Below are 22272 nucleotides of genomic sequence, written 5' to 3'. Positions count from 1 at the left end.
ATGCACCGGACTCACCCAATCGCTATGAGCAACAGGATAGATAATACCTGCTTCCAGGAGCTTTAGTATTTCTTTTCTCACTACTTCTTTCATCTTAGGATTCAATCTCCTTTGATGATCAGCAACTGGTTTGAATTCAGGATCTGTTTTGATCTTGTGCTGGCATAGAGTGGGACTAATGCCCTTAAGATCATCAAGAGTATATCCTATAGCAGCGCGTAGCTTCCTGAGAGTTTTTAGTAACTTCTTTTCTTCCTGCTTCGAGAGGCTAGCACTAATAATAACATGATATATCTCCTTTTAATCAAGATAGGCATACTTAAGAGTATCAGGCAACTGTTTAAGCTCGAACACAGGATCACCCTTAGGTGGGGGTGGATCCCCAAGCAGTTCAACAGGCAAGTTATTCTTAAGGATAGGATATTGTTCTAAGACAACTCTATCTATTTCATCCCTTTCATGCATATGCATATCATTTTCATGCTCAAGCAAGTATTGCTCTAAGGGATCAGTAGGAGGCACGGCAATAGAAGCTAAGGCAATAGTTTCATCCCTACTAGGCAACTCCTTTTCATGAGGTTGTCTACCAAACTTAGAGAAATTGAACTCGTGTGACACACCTTCAAAGCCAACAGTGACAGTTTGCTTCTCACAATCAATATGAGCATTGACAGTATGGAGAAAGGGTCTGCCAAATATGATGGAACAAAAGCTATCTTGTGTGGTAGCAAGAACGAGGAAATCAGCAGGATACTTTGTTTTACCACACAAGACTTCAACATCCCTAACAATTCCCATAGGGCAGATAGTATCTCTATTGGCAAGCTGAATAGTGACATCTATAGGTTCTATCTCAACAGGTGCAATCTCATCTTTGACTTCATCGTATAAGGATTGAGGTATTGCACTAACACTAGCACCCAAGTCACATAAACCATGATAACAATGATCTCATATCTTAACAGAAACCACATGCATGCCAACGATAGGCCTATGTTTGTCTCTAGCGTGAGGTTTAGCAATTCTAGCAGCATCTTCACAAAAGTGAATATTATGTCCCTCAGCTTCTTCAGACAGAAGATCTTTGATGATAGCAACGCTAGGTTCAACTCTAATTTTCTCAGGGGGTGTAGGTGTTGTAATATAGCCCTTACGTATCACAGTTGAAGCTTTAGAATCATCCTTTAACCTAACACGGAAAGGTGGTTTCTCAATGTAAGCACTGGGAACCATAGGATCATTATAGGCAATGACTCTCTCTTTAATTGGAGTGGGTTTAACTACATTGACTTCTAAAGGAGGATGAAATTTAAACCACTTCTCTTTGGGGAGATCAATATGAGCAACAAAAGATTCACACAATGAAGCTACTATCTCAGAGTCAAGTCCATACTTAGCGCTAAAGTCACAAAAAGTATTTGTCTCAACAAAGGATTTAACGCAATCAAAAGTGAAATTCATACCCGAGTCCTTACCTTCTTCAAGCTCCCAATCTTCAGAGTTGTGTTTAATTCTATCCAATAAATTCCATTTGAAGTCAATATCTCTCTTCATAAAAGAACCGGTACAAGAAGTGTCAAGCATGGTGCGATCATCATGAGACAGTCGAGCATAGAAGTTCTGAATGATAATTTCTCTCGAGAGCTCATGATTGGGGCATAAATATAGCATTGATTTAAGCCTCCCCCAAGCTTGAGCGATGCTTTCTCTGTCATGAGGCCAAAAATTATAAATATAATTCCGATCACGATGTACTAAATGCATAGGATAAAACTTTTGATGAAATTCCAATTTCAACCGATTGTAGTCCCATGATCCAGTATCATCACATAGCCTATACCATGTCAACGCCTTATCCTTCAAAGATAAAGGAAAGACCTTCTTCTTGACCTCATCCTCGGGCACACCTGCAAGCTTAAATAAACCACAAACTTCATCTACATAGATTAGATGCAAGTCTGGATGTGATATTCCATCTCCTGTAAAAGGATTAGCCAGCAGTTTCTCAAGCATACCCGAAGGAAATTCAAAGCAAATATTTTCAGTAGGTGCAGCAACTTGAGGAGCAACTCTTTTTGCTTCCGTTCGAGGTGAAGATACCCCGAACAAGCCCCTCAAAGGATTAGTATCCATAGTGACAAGTGACAAAAAATTTCAGCACACTATATGAATGTTTCCTTATCAAGTTCCACTTACCAAAGGCGCTTCACTCCCCGGCAACGGCGCCAGAAAAGAGTCTTGATGACCCACGAGTATAGGGGATCAATCGTAGTTCTTTAGATAAGTAAGAGTGTCGAACCAAACGAGGAGCAGAAGGATCTGACAAGTGGTTTTCAGCAAGGAAATATCTGCAAGCACTGAAATTATCGGTAACAAGTGATTGTGTGGTGAGATGATTCGTAGCAAGCAACAAGTAACAAAAGTAGCAATGGTGCAGCAAAGTGGACCAATCCCTTTTGTAGCAAGGGACAAGCCTGTACAAAGTCTTATAAGAGGAAAAACGGTCCCGAGGACACACGGGAATTTCTGTCATGCTAGTTTCATCATGTTCATATGATTCGCGTTCGTTACTTTGATAGTTTGATATGTGGGTGGACCGGCGCTTGGGTACTGCCCTTACTTGGACAAGCGTCCCACTTATGATTAACCCCTCTTGCAAGCATCCGCAACTACGAAAGAAGAATTAAGACAAAGTCTAACCATAGCATTAAACTAGTGGATCCAAATTAGCCCCTTACGAAGTAACACATAAACTAGGGTTTAAGCTTCTGTCACTCTAGCAACCCATCATCTACTTACTACTTCCCAATGCCTTCCTCTAGGCCCAAATAATGGTGAAGTGTTATGTAGTCGACTTTCACATAACACCACTAGAGGAGAAACAACATACAACATATCAAAATACCGAACGAATACCAAATTCACATGACTATTATTAGCATGACTTATCCCATGTCCTCAGGAACAAAACTAACTACTCATAAAGCATAATCATAATCATGATCAGAGGTGTAATGAGTAGCATCAAGGATCTGAACATAAACTCTTCCACCAAGTAATCCGACTAGCATCAACTACAAAGAGTAAGCAACACTACTAGCAACCTTACAAGTACCAATAGGAGTCGCGAGACGAAGATTGGTTACAAGAGATGAACTAGGGTTTGGAGATGAGATGGTGCTGATGAAGATGTTGATGGAGATGAGTCCCCTCCGATGAGAGGAGTATTGGTGATGACGGTGGCGACGATTTCCCCCTCCGGGAGGGAAGTTTCCCCGGCAGGATCGTCCTGCCGGAGCTCTAGATTGGTTCTGCTCAAGTTCCGCCTCGAGGCGGCGGTGAAACCACGAAAAAGCTCCCTTCTGATTTTTTTCTAGACGAAACCCTCCATATAGAAAAAGAGGGCGGCAAGTGGGCCAGTAGGGTGCCCACAAGCCCCCATGGAGCGGCCTGGGGGGTGGCCGCACCGTGCAGGCTTGTGACCACCCCCTAGCGCCCCTCCGGTACTTCTTCGGCCCAGTATTTTTTATATATTGGAAAAAAATCTCCGTTGATTTTCACGGCGTTTGGAGTTGCACAGAATAGGTATCTCAACCTTGCTCCACTTTCAGGCCAGAATTCCAGTTGTCGGTATTCTCCCTCTTCATGTAAACCTTGCAAAATAAGAGAGAAAAGGCATAATAATAGTACCTTGAAGTGAAATAACAGCAAAAGAAGCGATAAATATTAACATAAAAACATGATGCAAAATGGACGTATCAATAGGCAACTACTAATTTTTAGCTTTTCTTAACAAATTAGGTTTAGCAACAAATAGGTTATCTAGATATGCAACTAGATGAACGACCTATATGATGCTAACAACAACAAAGATACAAGCAAGCAAAGGATGCAACACAAGTAAGGCTTGCAGTAAAGGTAAAAGATAATCACAAGTGGAACCGGTGGAGAAAAGGATGTGTTACTGAAGTTCCTTCCCTTTGAGGGGAAGTACGTCTCCATTGGAGCGGTTTGGAGGCACAATGCTCGCCAAGAAGCCAGTAGGGCCACCGTATTTTCCTCGCACCCTCACACAATGCGAGATGTCGTGATCCACTAGTGGTGCCCTTTGAAGGCGGCGACCGAGCCTTTACAAACAAGGTTGGGGCAATTTCCACAACTTAATTGGAGGCTCCCAACGACACCATGAAGCTTCACCACAATGGATTGTATCTCCGAGGTGACCACTTTCGTCTAGGGTGGTCAAACACCCAAGAGTAACAAGATCCACAAGGTATTAGTGGGGGAGTCAAATTTCTCTTGGTGGAAGTGTAGATTGAGGCCTTCTCCTCCAAACTCTATAGCATCAACAAGATTTAATGGCCAGGGAGGAAGATTGGGAGAAAATGAGCTTAGGAGCAACAATGGATCTTTGGCAGAAAAGAGGTGAGTCAACTTGGGGAACAAGACTCACTTATATAGTGGGAAGAAGAATACAACCGTTAAGTCATTCTGCACGTGCATAAGTGATAGTACCACTGGGGTGAGCGGTACTTCTGCTTGCACGGAAGTTCTTCCCACACAGTGCAACTGACGAGGTTTGGTAGGCGGTAGTGTCACCGGAGTTGTACTACCGCTCCCACCAGCGGTGCTTCCGCTTAGTGCTGCAACAGCGGGAGAACTGTCGGTAGCGAAGTGGAGTAGCATGTTACTAATGCCCGGAGTTGTACTACCGCCCTCTATAGCCTCTCCACATCCTCCCAGAACAACCAGCTATCCAGAGAGCAAAATATAAGCGGTAGTCCAACGGGAGTTCACCACGGTAGTATCGCCAGAGCGGTACTACCGCTCTGCTGGAGTGGTACTTCCGCTTAGTCCATGAGCACAGTAAGCAGGTCGGGTCGTAGAACGGTCGGAGCAGTAGTACCATGCCCTACTACCATCCTACTTCCGCTCGATTACATAGGGAGAAAAATATAAACGGAAGTGCCTGAGCACTGAACTGAGGCAGTACCGCTGGAGTGGTACTACCGCTGTGCAGTGCGGTACTACCATCTACCGCACTCTAGAAAGCTCAAGCAAGGAAGGATAGGAGCTCCACGTATCAGGAACAAAGGTGGGGTGCAAAGTAACTGTGTACGTGGTGATCCCACCAAACCTTTTTGAAGTGGACCCCTCTTGATATTACGGATTACCTATGACTCAAGTTAACCAACACTAAATCGATAGAAATACACATCTTCTCTTTAAACACCGAGGGGAAATAAACCGTCTCGTGCCACTTGATAATCTATGAAATCTAAATGCATATGGTTGGTCCGCAAAGGGAATTGTCATCAGTCACCAAAACCACAAAGGAAAATTTATGTTCTAACACTAGATTTGTGTGGAAAGAAGATGATAGGAAGGAAAATACCATGTGGTTAATTGGAAAACCTGTTGTACCCCAAAAAGATTATGGGGGCTTGGGATTTTGAATCTTGACGTCGTGAATAAAGCTTTGTTAGCAAAATGGTTTTGGAAGTTGGAAATAGAAAAGGGCTTGTGGAAGACTTTGCTGAGTAACAAATATGCCCCTCATGGATGTTTATCTAGAGTTAAAAAACAACAACGTGATTCTCAGATTTGGTCGGTGTTGCTGAAAGTTAAGAATCTATTTTACAGCTTTGTTAAAAAAACTAGGAGATGGGAAAAATAGTAGGTTTTGAGAGGACATATGGATAGATAAGAAGCCCTGAAAGTGGAATATCCAGACTTTGCAACCTCTGTTTTGATCATGAACTACCGTTACTGAAGCAATCCAGTTGGGGTGCAGGACCTTCAAATTTAGAAGACCTCTTCATGTGAAACCTTGGGTTCTTGGAGAAATCTAAAAAGGAGATGTATGGAGATTGAAATACGGAGTGGGTGTGATAGGGTAGAATGGATGTTGACTGCTGACAAGCAATTCTCTATGAAATCTCTACATAGAGAGATTATTACTGATAATTGCACATTCTCTCAGAGACTTTTGGGGAAAGTCAAAGTGCATACTAAAATTAAGGTATTTACGTGGCTAGCTAATAGAAAATCTATCTTAACTAGATACTCTTTGGTAAAGAGGGGATGGAAAGGAGAAAAAAGATGTGTGTTTTGTGGCAAAGATGAAAATGCTAACCATTTGTTTTTAAATGCTCTCATGCCTGTTTAGTTTGGTCATTACTGAAATGTGCTTTTAACTTGAAATCAATTACATCCTCTTTGAATGATTGTATGGGGAGGTGGATTAAAACCTCCAACAAGAATGATAAAAAGTTGGTCCTAGGGGGAACCTCCTCACTGATGTGGACTTTGTGGAAATGTAGGAACGGAGTAATATTTGATAAGAAAATTTTCAATGATCCTATGATTCTCATCAAGATTATATGCCATTGGATCTTGGCCTGGTCTATTTTGCAGATAAGGGTGCCAAACAGAAAAATGTTGCAATTGGGAACAAAAACGCTAGAAAATGTAGCAAGTGAGGTGTAGAAGTCCTTCCAAGGATGGATGTGTTTGGTGTGCGCGTGGAGAATGGTTGAGCTTAAAGACATGCGACCGTTGATACTCCGTGGAAGATGGACATGTTGGGTGCCCTTATGTTCTTGGTTCTTTTGCCCCTTGTGGCTTATGTGTATAAAGTCCCTCGTGGTTCTAAAAACTTCTGTTTTTGCTAGATTGTAATGAATCTTAAGTTGGGTGCCCCCGCTATCCCCTCCCTCTTGCCGCTGCGCCGGTACATGGGACTTGGAGGGATGATGGAGTTGCTATGATCTACCTTATGTTGAAAGTTGCTAGATGGTAGTTTAGTTCTTTAGCTGGTAGTTTGCTCTTGTGGTCGTGAACTAGTTGGTTTGGTTTCTAGTAGTAGAAATCGAAAGGGATGAAAGGCTTTTCTTTTGCTCAAAAAAAGGCTTTAGTTCTTTAAACATCATGTAAAACCGTATTATCGTTGGTCTTTGTTAATTTATAAAGCAGACACTTTACGTCCAAAGAAGGAGTTTATGCCTGTGCCATGCATCGCTTCTTAGCACGTAATCATATGCGTAATAAAAACATAATAAACAACTAGTACAATGCATTGTATCTTATGTGTTGTATCTAAATTTAATGCTTTATGACTCATGCATGCATGTGATTGGGTTATCATCGTTTTTTTGTCTATGATCATGTGTCACGGTTGTATGTTACCTAAGATACAACCTCACTATCTCTTTTCATTAAATACAGTGTTACATAAGTAAAATGACTATAAAACCGCGTCAAGAGACTTGCATTGGCAGGGTCTTATGACGAAAGGAAGCAGCGTCCTTGGCCTGGACAAATACTACTATACGCCTATCATTACATGCATGATGTACCGTCATGATATCCAAGTTCTCAACTGGGTAAGCTTAGGATTCCCCCTAGCAGAATACAACCGTGGGAAGAACAATACCGCTCCACATAATTTTATCCCTGTATACATGCCAGCATTCTCTCTCCTGCATGCTTACCCTTCCCCTTCTCACTATAACTACCCCCTTGCCAACCACGGCACCTCACCTCACCTCACCTCACTCCCAGGCAAGTAGCCAAGAAGAGAAACGAACTAGAAAGAGAGTGCCGGCCGGAGCAGGAAACCACGCCATCCATGGAAGACCACTACACGAGCTTCCTCAAGAACCCCTACTACTACTACTGCACTTCCTCCTTCCCTACCCCTCCCCCAACCCCTCACCTCCCTCCCCCCTTCCCACCATACACCGCCCGGTACCCCGCCGTGGCCGTGGCCGTGGCCGCGGCAGCAGCTCCTCACCACCACCAGTACCCCTCCTTCTTCCAGCACCAGCTGGCCCAGCCCACTCATCACTACAGCACGGCGCCTCCCTCCCCTCCGCTCCGGGAGGCCCTCCCCCTCCTCTCCCTCTCGCCCACGCCCGCCGCCCGCCCTCGTGCCGTCCACCACCACGACCCCGCCGACTCCGACTCCGACGACGATGACAACGACTGCTGCTACCACCAGCAGCAGGAGGTGGCGGCGGGCTCGAGGACGACCTCTGCGCGCACACCGCTCTTCGCCGACCTCAACTGCGTGCCGTCCTGCTGCGACGACGGCGGCGGCGACCCGATGGACGTGGAGGCCGCCTGGTCCACGTCCACTGATGACGCCGCCGTTGCTCTGCGCATCGGCCTGCCGTCCGCGGAAGCTGACCTTCTGTCCGGGCTATCGGGCAGGGCGGCGGAAGAGGACGAGGAGGAAGAAGATGATTGCAAGCCGGGAGGGGGGCACGAGGAGGTGCCGCTAGGGTTCTCGTCCACGGCGCCGATCGGGAGGCTGAACAAGGGGCAATACTGGATCCCGACGCCGTCGCAGATCCTCATCGGTCCCACCCAGTTCTCCTGCCCCGTCTGCTTCAAGACATTCAACCGATACAATAACATGCAGGTCAGAATCATTCACAGTCTCTCTTCTTGATCTCCTTGAACATTTTTGCCGTGTAGTAATTTCGTTCTTCCAATATATACTTATAACTTGTTGCATTAATCATTGCTCATGATGTGTTGATTGCAAGATGCATGCCATGAATGACTCATGAAATTGACTTGAGCTGCCTGAGAAGAGCATGCATGCACAGTGGCTGACTTTTTGTTTGATTGAACTAGACTGGCATGCCAGGAGCTGCAGCCAAGCAAGCTAGCCATGCATGCATCTTTACGCTTTTCTCTCTTGGGTGTTTGGCTTTTGAGGATGCATTCGAGTGGGGTGTAGTGGAGATCCCAGGGAAGATTTTCTCTTTGTTTAGTTGCCTCCGTGTCTTAGTACAGCCGATCAGTCAATCAGATTACTTTCTACCACTCTCAGTAGGGTAGTACTACCAATCCCTGAGCTCCTGACCACTACTCATGATTCATGGCTGATGAGATTTGGCTTAGCTGCATGCATGCGTAGGTTGTTTCAGGACAGGCTTTCTCATGTTTCGGAAGCATAAGATTGTGATATTATGGGCTCGATCTGCTGCAAAAATGACAGTCCTGAATGATTCATGCACACTCCTCCCGAGAGCATCAAGAGACCCTGCAGGGTTCTTCCTGTAGTCCACCGCAGTGCCACTACTCTGTGGCTCTGCTCTCTTTAAAGAAACAGCACCAACGTACACTAACACACAAGCGAAAGAGGTAGCTAGCTGCTCAGATTGCTAGATCACTAGAGCCCTCATTTCCAAAATGCATATGCAGCTTTCTCTGTTTGCAAACTGATTACAACTGCTGCTGTGTGCTGCGCATGAAGAAACTCAGGCTCAGTTTGGTCACAACTCACACAAACTTACATGCCCTAAAGTCCTCATCAGTCATCACACCACACGCATCAGTGCATTCAAGCACAGCCAGGGCTTTGCATATTACTACCACTCCATTGATAATGGCACCACCAAACACTGCATTAATGTGAAGTACGAAAAACTACAAGCATACATGATAAGATCTGAAGTTCTGAACTTGGTTTTTCTTTGCTCTACTTTAAAGTAGTTACGTGTCCAAACTCCAAACTGATATTTGTGCTTGTGCATTTGCAGATGCACATGTGGGGTCACGGTTCGCAGTACCGGAAGGGCCCCGAGTCGCTGCGCGGGGTGCAGCCGACGGCGATGCTGCGGCTGCCGTGCTACTGCTGCGCGGCGGGGTGCCGGAACAACATCGACCACCCGCGGGCCAAGCCGCTCAAGGACTTCCGCACCCTGCAGACGCACTACAAGCGCAAGCACGGCCTCAAGCCCTTCCTCTGCCGCCGGTGCGGCAAGGCCTTCGCCGTCAAGGGCGACTGGCGCACCCACGAGAAGAACTGCGGCAAGCTCTGGTACTGTCTCTGCGGCTCCGAGTTCAAGCACAAGCGCTCGCTCAAGGACCACGCCCGCGCCTTCGGCCACGGCCACGGAGCTTTCGGGTGCAACGGCGCCGCTGGTGGCGATGGCGGCTTCGACGACGACGACGAGGGCGCCGTCTCTGAAATCGAACACGACGTCGTCTGCGGTGCCGCCCCGCGGTGACGAGGTCGTCCATCGATCATTCGTTCCGTTACTCGCCGCCGGCTGGCTCCGGTCAAGCCATGCCACACGCACGAGCAAACACTATATATAGTACTACAGCTAGATAGCTCCTGAGCTTTACCTCTGTGGCTCTTGTTGTCGCCGTTTGTTGTCGTTTTTTGCTTTAGTGTTAGGGTTTGTGGAAGTTTTCTTTAGTGTTAGAGTAGTAGTAAGCATGCAGTACTATGGATCCATCCCTCTGTAAGGTGTTGGGTGATCTCAATCGATCACACCATTAACTCACGGAGCAATAGGTGTGTGTGAGTGTTGTGTCTGGTGTGTCCTTGAATTTGGGGTTCATTAAGCATATCTTTAGCATGTTCTGAGCAATTTTTATTGTAAATCTTGGCTATTCATGAACTCGTAACTGTAATGCAGTTATCTGTAGTCTGTAAAGAGTAAAAAGCAAATGCTGGGTAGCCAGCGGATCACGACTGGAAGTTCTTGATGATGTCATGCATTAATGTCATTTCTGCATGTGGAAAATTCCAACCTATCTTTCCTGCTCGAGTCAAGTTTCTACTATATCGACGTACCCTTTTCTGCCCAAACATATAGCCCAAGCTAAACATTTCCCAATATCTAGCTAGACAAATATTCCAAGAAAGTCTGTGCGTCCTAGAAAGAGAAAACATAGATGACACTAGTGGGTCTTGGGTTCTACTCCCTCCGTTCCTAAATATATATCTTTTGAGATATTTCATTAGTAGTCTACATATAAAGCAAAATGAGTGAATCTACACTATAAAATATGTCTATATACATCCGTATGTAGTCTACTAATGAAACCTCTTTAAAGACTTATATTTAGAAACGGAGGGAGTACTATTTCTGTTGAGACAACATTATAAACCTAGGCTTATACCCATTTCATTAATCTACCTTGGGATGTATAAAGGCCAGGTCGGATTGACCTCCATGCAGAAACAAAGGAGTCACAACAAAAATGCTTGCTTCCCCCCTAGCTATAGCTTGTTTACGAGGAAAGATCAACTTTTTGGGCGCACTTGAGATGGAGCCGGGAAGATGGCCGACCAAAGTATGCATGCATGTACAGCCAAAGTCTGAGGGATGGAACATCATGCAAGTACATACCATGAGATGTTCGTGTCAAATGATGTGCTTTTGTCACGTTTGGATAGAAAGAAGGATAGGGATGGGCAATTGGGCAGTGAGCTACCCGATGAGCTTTTTTTTCCTTCTCTTTTTGAATAGTTTTCCTTCAAAATATCTTGTGAAATGATTCGAGAGCTTCTGCAATTACAGCATTTCTCTATCAGGCATACGGGGATACTGGACATTAATTGCTAAGCAAAGAGAAAAAAAAAGACGCGTAGGAAGGGTCACCTATAAAACTAGATGATGCCCCATGCGTTACTGTAGAAAACTTGTTAAAAATATATGAATAAATGATAAAAAAGACTAATGTTAATGCAAAAACCAATACAAAAATGTCTTGCTTAATTACCTAGAAAAAATTTATGTATGAGGGTATGTTTTGTAAGAAGAGATTAATGAAAAAATAACTTATTACATGTATGACTTGATGATGTGGCATTGTTGTACGGAGAGGAAAATTGAATAGTGAGTTTGGACTATTTAAGAATAAAAAATAAATGACGGGAATGATGGTGTTGAGTTATCCACCAGATGCTATATTTCCAACATAACATAACATACCATATATTTTTCTGTTATAAAAATGTATATCTACACAATAGAGCACACCGTACCATACCCATGGGACTGTAGCAGCAGCCGTTGGAGGGACGGTGGATGAAGGGGTGGGCCAGTGCATCGGTGGCCACCGCATGGTTCCCGTTTTACAGATTGTAGTGAAATATGTGTACAGTCAGATATACAAAAGTAGCTAAAAGATGCTTTCAGAATTCTGCAAATCCTCCTCCATGTCCAAGCATTAGAAGATTTTATGGCGTGGTAATTCACTCGCTCAGGAACCTTCTCTGTACGATGGGCTTACCACATAGAGTTTAACCATCAGTTTGGTCACCACTCCTACAGAGCAATAATCCGGAAAGGACACATATTAATCCGGTCTGGAAGGAGCTTTGGCAACTTGGAATCCTCGGAAAAGTCAAACATTTTGGATGGAAAGTATTGAAGGGTCCGTGTCTTGGGGTTCTAGCTGACATGCATATTCCAATAGTACCTCGGTGCCCGCTGTGTAAGATCGTCCTCGAAGATATTCAGCACTGCATCTTCACATGCGAGCATGCATCCGAGGTATGGTCTGAATTGGAGATGTCTAATATAATCAGGCCGTGGCACAAGATCGATCGGGCTCGGTCACATTAGAGATCCTACTACAGAACAAATCTGTGATACATGAAATACCAGCGGCTAAATTATTTGTAGTTGCAATGTGGTACATTTGGTGGCAAAGGAGGCAGGGAGTTAAAGGAGAGCAGTATAGACACCCCAACGAACAGCGATGTCCATCAGAGTGTTGACTACTAACTTTATCTTCAACGGTTTGCCAAACCATCCTACGAGGAAGAAGGATCATACTTGGAAAAAATCGAACACGGGAACAATCAAGATCAACGTTGACGCCTCATTCTGTGCAGAAACCCGTACGGGCGCATGTGGGACGATAGTCAGGGATCATGCGGGTAACTTCATTGATGCAGCAACCTGGGTGTTATCGCATGTGTCCTCGGCTGACTCGGTCGAGATCAGTGCTATCCATCGTTGGTTCTACTTGCTTCTAATATTGGCTGCACTAAGGTTACACCTAGAGAGTGATAGTATGAATGCTATGGCGGCAATGAAAAGCCCGGAGGTCCTGATGTTACTACTATCACCAAGGCCACTATTTTACCTTTGGAGTTTTCAGAGATTTGCTTTGTACACTGCAATAGAGATGCAAACCTAGTTGCAGATAGCCTAGCTAAGTACTGTTCTAGCACTCATTTATCAGAGTCTTGGGAAGGAGATTCCCTTGATTTCATTCTTCCTCACATCGTAAACGATATGACTATTATTTGAGGAATCAAGTTTGAATTGTTTAAAAAAAGTTAGCTAAAAGATACACCTAGTCAAGGTATATTGAACCGAAAGTAGAAAATCAGGGGCAATTTCAGGCAATTGAGCATTTAGCTACTAAATGTTTAAAACCTTTTCAATGTTGGAGCTTTGAAGAGGTATTTTTACTTCAAATGGACAGTTTTCTCAACTAAAAAATATTACATTTACCAAAAATAGTAATCTGTTACCTTGAAAACTTGATGATTAACAGAAGTGACCATAACATTTTGGTCTCTACTAGCTCCACCGCCCAATAGACAAAAAGCTATGGTTGGGTCAAATATGGGCTCCAGAGATTGGCATCCCAAACTATGGGCATGTATTTTTTGATTATTTTTTAGTTTCCATTTTCCACCTACTATCAAGCTCTATATTTCCTTTAGTTGATATCATTTCCGGTTTCAATGTGCTTTCCAGTTCCATGTTGTGTGGTATTTGAGAAACCAACATGCTGCTGAATGATTGGGAGGATGGTTTACTCTGAGCCCACCAGGGATAATGGTAAGACACATGTGTGGACGTGTGGTGACTTTGTTAATCTTCAAGCTTAGCATAAGTTGTGTGATCGATGTTTCTAAGAAAAGATGTATAAAAGAACTGCCATGCGATCTTGTTTTCCCAGAATACACAAAAGGTTTGTGTGTCATTGCATTATGATTAGAAAATAGTATTTACAAGATGGTGTTAAGATGAAAAACTAATAGTCTGTGATAAGCGGACGCCCCACTCTGCCGAAGCCTGACACTAAGCAAACTCTCGTAAAAACCCACCCTGCGAGCCACCAGCGCAAACTCCTCCCTGATCTTCCGCACCACTACGATGTGATCTTGTGACGCCCCAATCGGAGTCACCGGTTCTCGGTCATTATGCCTGACAGGATCTGGTCTGATTGTTTTTTCTTTTTTGTGTATTTTATCCTCATTCATGTGCATTCGGAAAGAAATTTTTGGTTAGTCACCCATCCTCATATTATCCAATGTCAATGACGTTGAATTTGAATTTCTTTTGGAATAAGGTTTGGAAAAATAAAGATACGTCTTGTTGACATGAGTGGTCTATCATTCCTATAAAATCAACATGTCAAAGGCCACTTACTAATTCCCTTTGGATACAAATGATTCATTGTATATTTGTCGAAGTAAATAAAGTTCATAGAATACAACACATGTACTGTGCATTTACTTTTTGGCTTTGAGGTCGTCCATATTCCTCGATTCTCGATGTATGTTTGGCCCGTATTCGTATACGCAGCCTGCCAGACACACAGACGCGGAGAGTGAACTACTACTGTTTGAGAGGTCACGTCAAAGGAACAATCCATCCATCCATCCCTTCGATCAATCGATCCATCACCCTGTTTGTAGCTAGCTGGGAGGGTCATACCGCGTGCGTGCGTGTGAGTGGACTGTGGATTGGGGCATATGTGTGTGGTAGACAACACCCAGCAACGTGACTTAGACTCCACACTTTCCTACCCTGCTCTGTCCTTTTCTCCGCCTCCAACACCCTTCCCTCTCCCTCCTGTCCATGTCGTCGTCTCTCTCCCTCCCTCCCTCTAGCACTTGCTCTTACTAGCAGCTATAGCTAGGTAGCCCTAGGCGCCTGTATACATATTTCATGCAGGCCGTCCACACATGCAGCAGGCAGAGCTGGAGGCAACCAACGACCCGGCTAGTAGCTGCGATCCGGTTGCGACATGTCGAGTCACCGGTTAAATTCAGGCCCTGTCGCAAAAAAGCTGAGCGCCAGAAAGGGTACGGGTGCTCACCGGTTTCATTACTGCTGCTAGCACGATTTTGATCAAGAACACTGGACCCTGGATGGAATATTACGACTCTGCATAGAGCATGGGACAGAGCGAGAGACACATGCATGGTAAAGCTAACAGGAGGAGGCCTCATTTCCCAACGCGGAATGCGTGGAGAAACAAACGGCAACCCACAACAACAACAACATCGCCTCGACGGGTTAATCAGCAGGGTTCCACGAAAAGGGGTCTCCGTGTCCTTTGATCCCCAAGCACGTAGCGCTGCGCCATGCATGCAGCGGGCCATGGGCGGCCATCGTCAACGGCCCTTTCTGCACACATGCACACGGATAAACAAGCTGATCTTGGATCCCATGTTTCACTTGCCGCCTACACGGTGCTTCTCAGGCCCTTCCTTAGTTCGTTTAGAGCAGAGCTGGCTCGAAAATAATAGTAGTATTGAACGTGCTACGTACCAAGTGACCAACACACATACATGCCCTTCTTAAAAAATCCTCCTGGGGCCTCTCAAGCGTGCATGCCTGCATGCGCGTCGTGGTTAAGCTAAACTCGGGTTAAGAAAACGGAGGGGATGGGGAGACCAGGAGAGGCGCCGGGGGAATATACAAGTGCTCTCGTGCCTGGCGGGGCAGGAACAGCGCTGTCTCCTATGATCGGGTTTACGAGGCGCTTTCCCCCCTCCTGTGATCTGCGATCTTCTTCTCTCTCTCTCTCCAGCTCGATCTCCCGTCGTATCAGGCGCATCGTCTACGTAACACACACCTAGATAGAGTGGGAATCTCTCCCAGGTAACATGGACCCGTGGAAGAGGCAAGTGGTCGTTGCGCCGGGGATCAATGCGCCCATCTGTGGTGTGTAATCCTACGCATTCTTCATGTCCTGTTTGGATCCATGGGCTAGAGTTAGTTTGATCTAGTTTGGGTTCAACTAGCCTTAAAGTATCCAAACACAAGAGTTAGATTGGAGCTAATTACATCTAACGCACCTAAAAAAACTATCCCATCCAAGAGTAACTAAGGTAGTATCATGTACTTGAGATTAGGTTGGTTGTAATGGATAGTATCATATACTAGTATCATGCATATGATACTAGTGTATGATACCACATATGTAATGCATAATATCATATGGTAGTATCATAAGGTAATTCATTTATTGTCATGCAAGACACATAGTAGCACATCATTTAATATGATACGGTATCATAATATGATATTCAACCCTCTCTTTCTTCATTTAATTTCATGTCACCTCATCAAAATTGCTTAATTGGCATGCATGATACTACCTATGATACTCTCATTACGGGCAGCCTTAGAGCATCTCCAGTCGAGGCCCCCAATAGGTGTCCGGACGGGCGCCTGGCAAGGCCCTTTGGGGGCTCGCCCGGACGGGAAGGCGCCGACGGGGGGCGCTGCTGCCCACTCGCAGTCCCCAATGAAACCCCCCAAAAACAAGATTTTGCCTATTTTCGTTATTTTGGAGTCTAAAAATACTTAAAAATACATATGTTCTAGGTTTAAATTATTACATATATAGTTCACGAATGACTACAAATAAAAATAAAATATTCATACAATTAAAAATAAATTCGAAGTACACTATGCTGCCGCCATTCCTTTGCGAGCCCACAAATGCTCCACTAGATCATTTGGAGCTGATCATGAGTTGCCCCGTCTCGAATCTCCATGTGCATAGCGGTGTACTCGGTCCAATCCGCTGGCACATTGTGATCCACATCGGCGAGAGGACCCTGGAACTCATACGGAAGATGATCATGCACTGGATTGTCACGTTCATCCTCAATAATCATGTTGTGCATGGATCACACACGCATTCATGATCTCTCCCAGCTGCTCGGCCGACCAAGAGAGAGCAGGATACCGCACAATGGCAAACCTCTGCTGGAGCACTCCAAATGCACGCTCGACATCCTTTCTTGTGCTCTCTTGTACCGAGGCAAACCAGGATCTCTTGTTGCCTAGAGGATTGGAAATTGTCTTCACAAATGTTGACCATCTTGGATAGATACCATCCGCTAGGTAGCACCCCTTGTTGTACTCGTGGCCATTAACAACATAGTTCACTGGCGGAGCATGGCCTTCAACAAGTTTCGCGAACACAGGGGAACGCTGCAACACATTGATGCCATTGTTAGATCTTGCCATGTCGAAGAACGCATGCCAAATCCAAGTCTCGTGATCGGCCACTGCCTCAAGTACCACGCTGCAAACTCCATGATGGCCCCCTTTGTACAATCCTTGCCATCCAAATGGACAGTTCTTCCAGCTCCAGTGCATGCAATCAATGCTTCCAAGCATACCAGGAAAACCTCTTGCTTCATTTGTTGCCAGGATCCAGGCATTTTCCTCCTCATTTGGTCCTCTCAAGTAGTTTGGGCCAAGCACATCCACTATCGCAGTGCAGAACCTGTACATGGCTTTGATAGCCGACGACTCAGACATGCGGAGATAGTCGTCCTGGCCATCTGCAGGGGCACCATATGCAAGCATTCTCATAGCAGCAGTGCACTTCTGAATTGAGGAGAAACCTAGCATCCCCACTGCGTCTTTCTTCATCTTGAACCAAGGGTTGTGCTCCCTCACACTCTGCACCAATGTGTTGAACAAACTTCGGTTCATCCGAAATCTTCATCGAAAATCCTTTGCATCGAATCTTGGCTCATCCGCAAAATAGTCGGCCCAAAGCATGCAGTGGCCCTCCATTCTCATCCTCGGTTTCGTCTTTCTCCTCCCAAACTTGGATCCTCCTCGCTTTGGTTCGCGATTGGCTTCCTCATCGGCGAGAAGTTGTGTCAAACAAGAAAGAACAAGCAAGTTCTCATCTTCCTCCTCGTCGATATAGGCTTCTTCCTCTAAGAGAAAGTTCATCATCAACTCATCATCGCTGTCCATCTGTAGAAATGAAAATGGATTCAAAATATGGCAAAAAGAACGGCCGGCGCCCAGCCGGGCAAATCGCCGAACACCTTGGGGCGAGGTGGTTACCTCTGGTCGCCGGAGGTGGCGCCTGAGTCGGCACCGGTGGGTCGGAGGCGCGGCGAGGGAAGGGCCGAGGGGCGGACGCGCGGCCGGAGGCGCCGGTGGGTGGAGGCGCGGTGGAAGAGAGCGGCGGCGCTTCGGGGTGGAGGGAGACGGCAGAGGGCGAGGCGGCGTGTGCGGGGCGCAGATGGGCGGGGCGAAGGGGACGTGGCGTAAAAGATGCCTTTTGTGTCGCTCGCAAGATGGGCCCGCGGCGCATTTCGGCTCGTCTGGCACCCCCACGGGAGCCCCTCGGGGGAGGGGTTGGGTTGGGTTTGCCGGACGGGAACAAGGGGGTGTCCGGACGGGAAGGCCCAATGGGGGGCGCGACTGGGCGCGCTCGGGGCCTGTCCGGACGGGAAGAGGCCGTGGGGGCGCGTTTGGGGGGCGCGACTCGAGATGCTCTTAGCAAACATACTGATGTGGCAGACAATTAAAGAAGAGAGAGAGGGTTAGAGTAACATAGGTAGGTACCGTAACATGTTAAATGCTATGCTACTACGTGTCATGCATGTTAATAAATAAGGTCATCTATGATACTACTTTATGATACTATGCACTATAAAGGTAGTATCATACAATAGTATCGTATGCATGATACTACTATATGATATTTCCCACTATGACCAGCCTTAAGCATGTGCCAATGCATAGTCTCTTTGCACGTAATCATATGCGTAATAAAAATATAAGAAATAATTAATACAATGTATTATATCATATGTGTTGTATTCAAATTTAATGATTTGTGGCTCATGCATAAATGTGATTGGATTAGCACCTCTTTTTTGCCAACGATCACGTGTCAATGTTGTATGTTAACTAAGATACAACCTCATTATCTCTCTTCATTAAATACAATGTCACATAAGCAAAACGTCTATGAAGTCGCGCTAAGAGACTTGCATTGGCAAAGGTCTTAGGTAGTATCATGTGTACTTGGGACTAGCAAACGATGTGACACATAATTAAAGAAGAAAGAGAGAGGGTTAGAGTAACATAGGTAGATACAGACATGTTAAATATTATGTTATTATGTGTCATGCATGTCAATAAATAAAGTCATCTATGATACTATCTCTCTCATGGTTTAGAAGGCACGGTTAAATGTACGTGCATTTTCGTAATAGACAAGGTTTGCATGTACTCCTAGCATCTAATTAGTACTCTATTGTATTACTTCTATATGCATGTGTAATGTAAATGCTATTTTTAACTCATTTGACTGCCAATCAATAACCACCTAGATTTTAGAAAATTTCCATGCACGTCTTTTAAACTATGACAGAGGAAGTACTAGTTTATAAAATTATACATTATGAAGATGGTATCATACAATAATATCATATTCATGATGCTATTATATGATACTCCACCATGATCAGCCTTAGTTAATTTGCATCGCATGCAAAGTGAGATATAGAAAACTTTGGATTTTTTGGTGGAGTTATACTGCTCATATTGCTACTGGTACAGATCAGCTGCATGGGAGCTAGCTAGGCGGGCAGATCGACCGTCGAGAGTAAATGCATGCACATCTGTATTGGTAGTGTATAGTACGCCACTGTACGTAGTGCTCCTAGCCAGTAGCTGAACCATCGTCCTGGATGGATCCCAGCAAAAGAGATGGATGGATCCACCGAGTTAATGCCACCACTTACTTCCTGTCTCCCTCAAACTGAGGTCCCGGCTAGGAGAGGTTTTCCTTGTTAGGGTGGCCATAGTGGGGTATCATATCTAGTAACATAGTCTTGGGACTAGCAAACATGATGATGTGGCAAGTAATTAAAGAAGAGAGAGAGGGTTATAGTAACATAGGTAGATACCGTATCATGTTAAATGCTATGCTACTATGTGTCATGCATGTCAATAAATGAGAACACCTATGATACTAGTTTATGATACTATGCACTATGAAGATAATATCATACAATAGTAACATATGCATGATACTACTATATGTTACTTCCCACTATGAGCAGCCTTAGCTTTGCACTGCACAAACCGCAACTGCATGTGTACGTAGTACGTAGTGCCGACTATAACTCTCTTTTTTACAAATATGTAAAGCTTATGTATCATTTCATTAATAGAAGACGTACACTCAATACATTAAGGAGTATGTTGGATTTTTGTTAGTAGGCTTTTTGCTCAAAGCTCAAATAAAATCTAAAATTCTCATGACCCATTATTGACTTTGTTGAGTGGGTGATGTGATGTGATGGGACTAAAATTTAATTTCATACCGGTAGTTGGAAGAGAGTTACACCACCTTATATGATGAGCTCTTCTAGCATTTGTACGAGCATGAGAAAAGGAGACATACACGAGCGCTCCTCCTATTCGCTCGCCTCGCCACACCACGCATCATCACTCCTCGTCGTAGGTTGCGGCATCGAATCGAGCTCATACCTACGCGGTTATTTTTGCCGGTCAGAAATAGAGAGTTTGTAACAGACGCGCCACGAACTGAGACACCGGATCGTGGGATGGTACCGACTTGGACATGGGTCTAGTCCATGTCTTTCCACCCGGATCATTACACCGCCACTCAAGTCTTCTATATTACCGTTCCAGGTCATTACACCGCCACTCAAGTCTTCTGCATCCCTCCTTCCGGCGTGCACCGCGAGAAGGGGCAGCAGGCCTACGGAACCCTACCTCCCGTGATCCTGTACGGGAGAGGGGCAATCAGGTTTTTACGGAGCGCACTCGCGCGACTGCTGGCAGCGACTACCTTTCGGACGGCGACTTCTTCCCCAATCTCGGCAACCTCTTCATCAACGACATGACTGAAAACACCAATGCTGGCAATTCATCTCCCTCTACACCGTATGCAATCTTGTCCTCTCTATTTGAGATCATGCTAGAATTCCTATGTCTAGTTTGTGTCGTACATTTAATCTATTCGTCTGCTATACTATTCTGCATGATTAGTTCGATCTCTGTCATTGCCTTCATGATTTATTTACTGTTTATTTGTATTAAATCTCATATTATTTGCTCATGTATTCAACGGGGTATAACACATGACACGAATGCAGGCAAGCATGAACATGGTGCGCTCCCTGGCCTGAGGCTGAGCAATCCCATAGGTGCCAAATGTGGAATCGATGGTGAGGAAGCCAACGTTGGTTGGAACCGCCATGTCGGAAGGGGCTTGGTGTGCATCTGCCGCTGGAGGGTGGCACTCACTCCGAACCCACAAGCATTGGATCAGGCAAAAGAGGGAGGCTTTGAGGTATAAAAAGTAGGCCTAACGACGAAGCGAAGACCATCGCGAGGGAGAGGCGACTGACACCACCAGCGAGCTTATATAGGAGGGACATTAACCCAAGCGGCCTTAGTCGTAGCAGTCGGAACATCAGAAACCAGGCGAGCTGGAAAGAACGCAATTGCTAGTCGCCGAGGCCAAAGTCGCCCGATAGATAACGTCGGGAGCCTAGGGACACTAGAGAAAATGGGTGTGAGGCCGCCGGAGTAGTGCTAGCAAGGACACCGATGCAAGGCGCCCCACGTCGACCACTACTTTTGTTGCCTCACTACCGCTGGGAAAGAACCGCCACCAGAACTCGAGGCGGAGGAATGGCGCCACAGGTGTGATGAGTGGATTCTATGCATACTTTCTGATTATATTCTAGTGCCAAAATCCCTCACATCATATCCATCTAGCACTTATTCATGTTCCCAATGCATTGTTTTCCGTATTTACTTATTTTATCAAGCTCGTTGTACACTTTTCATTCTTATTTAATTTTTATTATTCTTCCTTTGTTTTGCGGTCTTTGTGGGTGTCTTGACATGTGCATGGACTTAGGATATCAAAAGAACCAAGGTGGGGATCAAATTGGAGAAGCTCCACGCACCAAATCAAGGCTGTTTTGAGAGTTTGATGATTTTACATTTCTCAAAGTTTCCAAAATGAATACCCAAGGCCACTAACGCCATCCAGTTTTTCTTAGAAATCCAATAAGCCCAAGAGCATCAAAATCAGAGTTCGTATGAAGTAATGGAGGCCAAAATACAAAACCACCATGAAGTTATAGATCATATGAAGGCCTTACATACGAGCATAGCCACTCCTTTGGGCGTTCGTATGACCTTTGCGTAGCTTCGAAAATTGGGTCAAAATTTCCTGGTTTTACCCCGATTTGGTCCTAGTTTGTTCCTATGGGATCCTTGATGACCAAGACTTGCGTTGGACGTGTATTTGACTCCCTAGAACCCTTGGACGAAGGGGGAGGTTACATCAATGGAGGACATCCAAGGAGGCCTCCTATAGGAATACCTCCAACCCGAGCCGTCGGGGATCACCATCTTCATCCTCCACAAGTTCCACCATATAGAGAGA

General features: G+C 45.2%; 1 protein-coding gene across 1 annotated transcript; it reads left to right on the top strand.

Annotated features, from left to right (window-relative positions):
* The first annotated feature begins 7558 nt into the window (after positions 1-7558).
* LOC123408727 (zinc finger protein WIP2-like) lies at positions 7559-10451 on the top strand. Its single transcript, XM_045101779.1, has 2 exons — positions 7559-8425; positions 9555-10451. Exons 1-2 carry the CDS (start codon positions 7631-7633, stop codon positions 10023-10025), a joined length of 1266 nt encoding a protein of 421 aa, XP_044957714.1. The 5' UTR covers positions 7559-7630; the 3' UTR covers positions 10026-10451.
* The last annotated feature ends 11821 nt before the right edge of the window (positions 10452-22272 follow it).

This window comes from Hordeum vulgare, chromosome 7H, assembly GCF_904849725.1.
Source record: "Hordeum vulgare subsp. vulgare chromosome 7H, MorexV3_pseudomolecules_assembly, whole genome shotgun sequence".
Classification (NCBI taxonomy): Eukaryota; Viridiplantae; Streptophyta; class Magnoliopsida; order Poales; family Poaceae; genus Hordeum; species Hordeum vulgare.
Note: the sequence above shows the minus strand (reverse complement) of the source record. Positions and strands in the feature narration are given on the sequence as shown.

What these genes read in the sequence shown, in the direction of transcription:
- LOC123408727 (XM_045101779.1), top strand. Translation starts at nt 7,631, where the DNA reads ATGGAAGACCACTACACGAGCTTCCTCAAGAACCCCTACTACTACTAC. An exon ending in ACCGATACAATAACATGCAG is followed by an intron (nt 8,426 to 9,554) that starts GTCAGAATCATT and finishes GTGCATTTGCAG; the next exon opens with ATGCACATGTGGGGTCACGG.